This window comes from Lycium barbarum, chromosome 6 (genome assembly GCF_019175385.1).
Source record: "Lycium barbarum isolate Lr01 chromosome 6, ASM1917538v2, whole genome shotgun sequence".
Lineage (NCBI taxonomy): Eukaryota > Viridiplantae > Streptophyta > Magnoliopsida > Solanales > Solanaceae > Lycium > Lycium barbarum.
The window spans coordinates 128624138-128632581 of NC_083342.1; the positions used below are offsets into that span (position 1 = coordinate 128624138).

Sequence of the window (8444 nt, forward strand, 5' to 3'; positions counted from 1 at the left end):
TTCCGTATACTCTCTATGATGCCTCTTTAGTTAGGGTTTTATATGAAATTTTTAATTAATATAGTTTATTTTGGTTTAAATTAGTAACTTATGACTTTTTCAGAAGTCTGTTAACTACTAACTTAGTTTTAATATGTAAAATACGCCCTTTATTTAGTGTTCCTAATTATGCGTATAACTATGTGTAAAGCAACATTAGTGGAGGGAGAATAAGGTAATTTAAAAACTTTTACACACACACACACACACACACACACACACACACACACACATATATATATATATATATATATATATATATATATATATATATATATATATATATATATATATATATATATATATAATTTGTGAAATAGTTTATGTGATTTGCTTTAAACTCAATGTAAATGTAAATTGCCAGAACATACTGTATAACGTCTACTTTTACTTTTAAAGAAGATGATAACATGTGAATTCTAAACGTCTAGAGCATATCTTTTTCTCTCTCTATGGAATCAAACTATTAAGTGGTGGGTATTTCAGGACATACAGAAACGGCTAAGTCTGGACAATTCTTTTGTTTTGTATTTTTTATTTTACACTTTTATATATAAGGAGCAACTCTCAAAAAATATTTAAAACCCCTAACTTTTTATGTAGATATTAACTGTATATTAAAAATAGCATTATCATTATTATATAAAAAGAACATAAATTCTCTAAAAACTTCAACTTTTAAGAAATCAAAGAAATAATTGATTAAGAAAGAGTCAATTGTACAATTTTTCGTGGACAACTTCTAACATGTAATATTGCTTGAAGTATGAAAATTGTCACCATATTATATATAGTAAATTATTGGTATTTTTATGACCGCGCGAAGCGCGGATAAATTCACTAGTATATATTGATTACGACATAATTAAGTAAGAGTCTGAGAAAAGTTTGTATGCAAATACATGTTATGTGTATATTAATTAGTGAAAAAGTTAATACGAGTAAGTTTTTATCCTACAACATGGCCAAAAGTTTTTATCCTACAACATGGCCAACATTTTGCATTGAGAATTACTCTTACAAAATATAAAAAATATTACTTACAACTGCCCTCTTGTTAAAATATACCGTGAGAACACTACCTTTTAGCATACTCTGAATCTCAATTATATAACTCAAAACCATTAAAATTTCTCTCCAAATTCCCACACTAATCCGATTTTGTTGACTTCCTGGTAATTTTAACATGCCTTATTATACTACCTCCGTTCACTTTTGCTTATCCATTTTTAACTTTGCACACCCCTTAAGATTTAATAAATGAAGTATATATTTTATTATAATACCCTTATTAATTGGTATATAATCTCATTAGACTTGGAGAATAATTTGGAAATGAGTAATTAATGTTAAGGGTAAAACAAGAAATAAAAGTTTGTCTTTTCTTAATATGCTAAAATGGACAAGTAAAAGTGAAAATTTATTTATAGTATAGTGACAAATAAAAATGAACGGAGGGAGTACATTTTATTGCCGAAATCCATGAATTGTACGTACAAAACTGGAAGCAGTTGATGTTCGTGCACATGTTACTTTAATGACTTGATAACCGTAATTAGAGACCTCCGACATGTTCTTAACCATGCATTAAAAAAGAACATGATGTTGGGAACTCCTAGATCAAATTTTAGCGCCATCAAATGATTAACGAATAGTTGCAAGACAGAATACTTCCATGAAATTAACGAGAAGAAGACTAGATCGGGCTATAAATCAGAGGCGAAGCTAGTATACAATATACGATATATTATATACCCGTTCTCGGGAACCAAGTAGCTTTTACATAGACCGTGTACATATATTAAAAAATTCACTAAATATTTATAAATATTTGATTGTAACCCAGTTATTATTATACATATATTAACTCGAGTTCATCGTAGGAATTCTTTGCGGGGTACACGTAAAACTAAAGTAACGACACACGGAGCTAATCTTAGGGATAAAATTACTTGGGAATCAATGAAACATTAGGAATACTGATGGGATCAAAAAGTATTTTGGAGATGCTACTTTTAACGTCAGTATTTTGAATTCCATGGCCATCTCCATTCAAATACATGCATTGCGCTGTTCTTGCAATATTCTTTGCAATTCCAACAAATGTTTCGGAGAATAGGGAATTTTCCTTCTGAGTTGTGTTCATCAATTCCCATGTCCCCTTTATCAAAATTCTTATGTGTTCTCTTGCCTCATCTTCAAAAGCACCCTTTTCGTTCATGTAACACTGAATTGACTTGGGAACATCACCTCTTTTCAATTCATCCTGCATTAATTTTAGGATTAATTAATTGGAGTAAATTAAATGAGACACAGATTTTGCTAGACGTCTACTTTCTAATCCATTATCTACTAGTCATGGTTACATTTTAGTCCAAAATACTTATCATTTTATAAAATTAAGATAGACTTAGTTGTTTTCTTTCCATCTTTACTCTTACTCTAATAGAGACATGAAGAGAGACTAATGTGGTGAATGAAATAGTAGTATTAAACTGATATCAAGGAATAAATGAGGGTAATCTAGTTAATGTTTTCTTAAGAGGGTACAAAAGGCAAATATAACCAATTAAATAAAATGGACCGGAAGAAGGATTCATAAATTTGAAGGACAAGTGCAGTTTCAACTTTTTATGAAATTCATTTCACTTTGACCTTAAATGAAAATAAGAGCTTATTTTGCTGAAGTGATTTGACCATGTATATTTCAAAAATTATAGGCATAATAAATACGTTGCACTTGGTACTATATACATGAACAAAATCAAAATTGACACATAAAACTCATTACCGATCTCTCTGTTTTTACTTTATGTGATATGATTAGAAGTAGGGGCAAATTAACTTTTTTTTTTTTTTTTAAATTCATAAAATTTAAAAATTAAAATTTACATATTAAGAAACAACATTGATAGTACTATAAGTCATAACAATTAATACATCTAATATATTTAAAAAATTATGATCAAAAGAAAACTCCTTTTAACTTCCCAAATAGTAACTATGTCGCATGATGAAAAAGACGTAGTACAATTCATTCATTCTTTAGTTTTTTTTTTTTCGGAATACATTAGCATGCTATTTTTAAAATTAACTTTTGATGCAGTACTTAACATTTATAAATTAGAAATATCGTCTCTAATCATAAACGGACCATAAAGTAATTTTTATCAGGAGTCTAGATAAATTAGTTATTTTATCTAACAGAAGGGTGTGAAAGCATACCGACGATGTCCCCAAATCATCAGCGAAACGAAAAATTGTAGCAGACCATCGAATTATGTCAGGATAATTGTTTAAGGATTCCACTGCCTCTTTGGTAATTGAATCGCTGACAAGAAACAATGCGTGGACTAATACCATAGGAACTGCAATTGAGATCCATGCATTATCCATGTATTCTTTTAGAGTTGGTTTGTAGCCATTGTAGTACCATCTTGCTTCTCGTAAGTATGATTTGCACAAATCTGCCCACTAATAACATGTCTCAAATAATTAATAGTGCAATAGCTGGATTAATGGTTTAATTTGTGGAGTTTTTTTTTTTTTGTGGGTGGGTGGGTGGGGGGGGGGGGGGGTGAGACGGGGGGAGGTTGCAGAAACAAATATAACATGAATTTAATCAAAGCTCACTAAATAACCCCCTATCATACACGTAGATCTGCCTCTGTTTTATAAGTTTAACTACATTCATTCTTTTATGACATAATTAAAAAAAATATCAAATATCACTAAATTTCTAATGAATAATAAAAAAATTAAACAATAGTTTTGCAAATGCAACACTTATTCAGTAATAAGCAGGGGCAAATTTATGTATTAAATTTACCTAGTGGATTAGGGATCATTTTTTACTTAATATATTTTTGTCCTTTTTTTTAGTGGTGCACCCATATTTTAGAAATCTTAAACTCGCCTCTAGTGATAAGACATTTAAAAATTAGGCTGACAAAGTTTACATATTGAATTGGCCTCAGAGGAGATAATATGGCGTTTTGGAAAAAGAGGAATTAAAAGAAGGAGAAACTTTAAGTAGAATGAATCTTACTGATTTTGCAAGGTAGGGCAGGACGTTGATCCCATGCTCCTTGAGAACCTCATATGCAACTTCATTGATAATATTGAAAAGTGCCAGATAACATACTTTCATATACTCTGGAAGTTCCTCCATTACTTTTGTATCCCATCTGTATATAAATGACCATAAATCAAATTTTCTCATGACAAACACAAAACAAAGATGATCGGTTTGAAAACTAAACAAGTTAACCCCTAAAAGACAACAAAGATGGAAATTTACAACAAAAAATATGACGAGGTCAGGTACACTAAAAGGAGGATGTGAATGAAAGAACAGAACTACGAGTGGTGGCAATTTGAATCCAAATTTGGTTGACCCAACCAATTAGTTAATATTAATGTCGAATTCTATCCGTCCATTTGAAATATGAATGAGTTGAGTTTACTTGTTTTTTATCCGTCCAAATTCGATTCAACTCATTTGGTTATCACCAATTAACCGATGAATAAATGAATAAGGAAAAACAAACTGATAAATCTATAATCCTATATGCACCAAAATTTACAGATGTAGCTGCTTCCCTAAAGTTACTGACCTTTCAATGGCATCAGTGAATACTTCCAACTCGTCAAGAGTGCCATAAACATCATAAATATCATCTATGATTGCAATAAAAACAATGACCTTTGATATCATTCTCCTATAGAAGCTGTGTTGAGGCTCAAACGTTGTCCCCACTGCCCAAAACAAATTCTCCACCAGTCTATCCCTTGAAAATGGCAGCTTTTCTGCAAGACATGTATTCTTCCACCACCTATACAATCAAAATGAATGTTGTATGAGAGAAGTTATATCGGGCATATTCTAAACTATTTGTAAGACACTTTTACTAAAATATATTTATAGTGTAGTAAAATCTTTATTATATATTGTCAAGTAATTAATAGCTACTAAAAAGATCAAAAGATATCTCACCTTGACAGAATTCTCAAATCTTCTTGGTGTGTGGCTTGAACAATGTTGAAGTCCAATTTAGCAAGCTCGAGCAAAAGAGGATTAGCATCAGACATTCTCTCATAAATACTAATATACCACCCTGTCTCTAATCTTGGCATCATCCAATGTCTTGGAAGTTCCAAGGCATGGAGGACTAATTCGACCATTAGATTATTGTCATCAGTAGCACAATACTGATTATCAGCATAATTCTTTAGATGTGCCACTATGAATTTTGTGGCATTTTTCAAAGTGGTTTCATTGTCTGTAGAGAGATACGAAGCTTCGTATAATTGTAATAAACCTTTTGTATCGTTACAGATACTCTGCTTCAAATTGTCATTCTCATCCTTGAAATCATTGAATATATCTAGAACACAAGAAAAATACAGTGGTCAAAACCTAAATAAAGAAATGTTGACTTTCGTTTTCTTTCTCAATTAGGTAACAAGTAATCAAGTCAGATTTCACAAGCTAATAATGCATGTATGTTTTTAAATGTGTGTCCCTACTTAATAATCAAACATATAAATAATCCCGCATATATTAAATTAGTACTGTATGCTCCTGTTACTTGATAAATAATGAAAATACATTTACTAATAGACATCAGTTAAAAGTGGTCACGAGTCACGACTAGTTCCGTATGAAGTTATATTTTTTGACGTTATAATTCCTGAATGTAATTAATTGTCCATTAATAGGTTTACTGACGAATTCTCATAATCTACCTTTTTTCTGTTATTGAGAAATACAACTGTTAACCAACCAAATATCTGAATATGAAACAAGATCAAAAGATTGTAAAAACTAGTACACTACGTACCTTGGGAGATATCAAAACCATGTTGCCTCAAGAGTCTAAATTTCAGAGCGGTGTCGTATAATGAATCTCCTGTGGCTGCGCTTCGGTGAATTCTCCTCAAAATTTGCATGATTTCATTCTTGAAGTGGTAACTCATACCAAGCCTCTGTAAATTATCAATCAGCTCCAACTTTTCTAATTCTTGTGATCCCTCAACCATCATGTTCTTCATTTCCTTCTTCAGCTCGTTAAAACGCTTCATATACTTCTCTCCCTATATGAATGATACAACAATCAGTGGCTTAGCTACATAGATTAAAAGGTGGTGACTTGAACATCCTTATACTATGTATATACGAATTTATATTGTGTATATAAGTATCACTTTCTACAGATATACATATATCAAATCTGAACATCCTTAACGAAATTTCTGATTTCATCACTAACAACAAACTATAAACTATATATTATGCAGATTTTTGAATAGTTACAAGAGCAAATATGAAAGAAACGTGTGCTATATAAACAAAAAATATACCGTGTAATCATTGTTAACGGACTGAATATATTCAAAATCCCACATAGTAGGTTTGTAATTTCCTGAACGTCGGATAATGGGATTTGGTTCAGCTAATTTCATGCCGCCTGTAGAGAGACAGGCTTTTGATACAACTAGTGATGGCTGTCCTTGGCTGAATGAAGAAAAAAGAGTAGCTGGAGTTGGTGAGGTGGCAATGGGTAGCAACCCTACATTGTTGAATAACCTTGTTGCCTCCATCGATTCTGTTGTTCAATGTTTTGAAGTATATTTTAGCTAGATTGTTGGATCCCCAAATAAAAGTTTCCATATATAGAGAGAGAAAGAGATTCGTGCATCTATATGAAAGGGGATGCATTATATTCCCTTAGAAGTATTAATTTATCAGGAACTATTATTTGACCAATCGACAGGCACTCATTACTCCACTTGCAATGCGTATTGCATCTTCGGCCCCTTGCCGGTATGACTACTTGATTAGAGTTAAAAACAGTTAATAAGAAATAATATCAGAATAATTAACCCTGACATAATTAATTTTAATATAGTTAATTTCAGCATAACTAATCCCAACATAAATTGTCTTCAAACCAAACGATCCCAGTTTTGGTAAATCCGCAAAGAACTGCAATTCATTCCTATTCAAACTGAGTACTTTTTAAAATTAGACAAAATTGTCAGTTAATTATTTTCCTAATACTCTCTCTAGTGATTTGTCTAGTATACTAAAAGATTTTACGTTGGACAAAATTGGCACTGAATTATTTTTCTAATACTGCCTCTGTTTTCTTTTACTTATCCAGTATATTAAAAATGGATTTTGATGACTAAGTCATTCATAATCTATATTGGATAAAATTATAATATTTAGACTTTGTCTAATAGTATACTATGAATTCAACTAAAAAAAAATTCCTACTTTGAATTTTGGTAAGTCTGCGATGGAACAAAATTCGTTCCTATTCAAATTGAGTACCCTTTAACAATAGATTTTATACTGAACAAAATTATCGTAAATATATATATATATATATATATATATATATATATATATATATATATATATATATATTTAGAGTTTTGAATTTAACTAAAATTTGGCTATTAAATACCATAATGGATAAAATTGTATGTTTAGGCTTTGTCTAACATTAGAATTTGAACTCTTAACTAAAAGATTTCCCACCTTGGATCTCGGTAAGACTACGATGGACTCGTGATAATTTTATGATTATATTAGCTAAAATTTTGGCTAATAAGTAAAATCCACGGGGAATAAATTGTAATGTGTTGACTTTGTCAAACAATATACTTTGAATTCAACTAGAAGTTTTTCCACTTTGGATTTGGTAAGTGATCAGCTATGGCTATTCAAAATAAGTACCCTCTAATAAGTACTCCTAATGTTTAGGATAGACTTTCAATTCAAAAACTTTTTCTACTTTGAATTAGCTATAGACTGAAATTCATTCAAATTCAAATTACGTATAGTAAGATATATTGAAAGACATCACTCTTTTATTTATAACTATATTCACAGTACAATGCTGCCAGATCCATGCTTTCCCTTAGATATACAGTCAAACCCTTTATAACAATGGTGTTTGTTCATTTACTTTATAGTTTTTATAGCGAAGAAATATTGTTATAGAGAATAAATATAACAAAACATGAAAATCAGTACCAAAGAAATGAAAAGTGAAATATTCTATGGCTTCTATAAAGATATCTGATTTTATTTATAATTTTGATTTGTTATCCACGCGGAGTGTTGATTATACTTTAGTTTTAGAACAAAGAGCTTTTGAATGCGAGTCATCCGTTCCAGTGTTAAACCATACTGTGGTTGCTTTATTTATTGTTCTTGTCATTTTTTTTGGCAATGCCTGTGAAAGATTACCATACCAACTAAAATGATCAATACACCTAAGAGAGCACTCAAAGTCCCGGCCACCTTCTAGGAAGGGTGCTAAGATCTAGTGAGCCTCTCGAGAACTAAGTACAATTGCATCTATAAAAGAAACATTCTTCCTACCACTTTT

The 8444-nt window shown here is 30.8% G+C and overlaps 1 protein-coding gene across 1 annotated transcript; it reads right to left on the minus strand.

Moving 5' to 3' along the window:
* Positions 1 to 1857: 1857 nt before the first annotated feature.
* Positions 1858 to 6739, minus strand: LOC132598837 ((R)-linalool synthase TPS5, chloroplastic-like). Its single transcript, XM_060311952.1, has 7 exons — positions 6403 to 6739; positions 5883 to 6135; positions 5036 to 5426; positions 4656 to 4874; positions 4088 to 4226; positions 3265 to 3513; positions 1858 to 2305 (listed from the first exon to the last, which is right to left on the minus strand). The coding sequence occupies exons 1-7, from the start codon at positions 6640 to 6642 to the stop codon at positions 1988 to 1990; spliced, it is 1809 nt and encodes a 602-aa protein (XP_060167935.1). The 5' UTR covers positions 6643 to 6739; the 3' UTR covers positions 1858 to 1987.
* Between the last annotated feature and the right edge of the window lie 1705 nt (positions 6740 to 8444).

Excerpts from the sequence above, each read along its gene's own strand:
- LOC132598837 (XM_060311952.1), bottom strand. The coding sequence starts at position 6,642 with ATGGAGGCAACAAGGTTATTCAACAATGTAGGGTTGCTACCCATTGCC. Across the intron at positions 3,514-4,087 it reads TGCCCTACCTTGCAAAATCA|TGGGCAGATTTGTGCAAATC; the intron begins GTAAGATTCATT and ends ACATGTTATTAG. Across the intron at positions 2,306-3,264 it reads ATGATTTGGGGACATCGTCG|GATGAATTGAAAAGAGGTGA; the intron begins GTATGCTTTCAC and ends AAATTAATGCAG.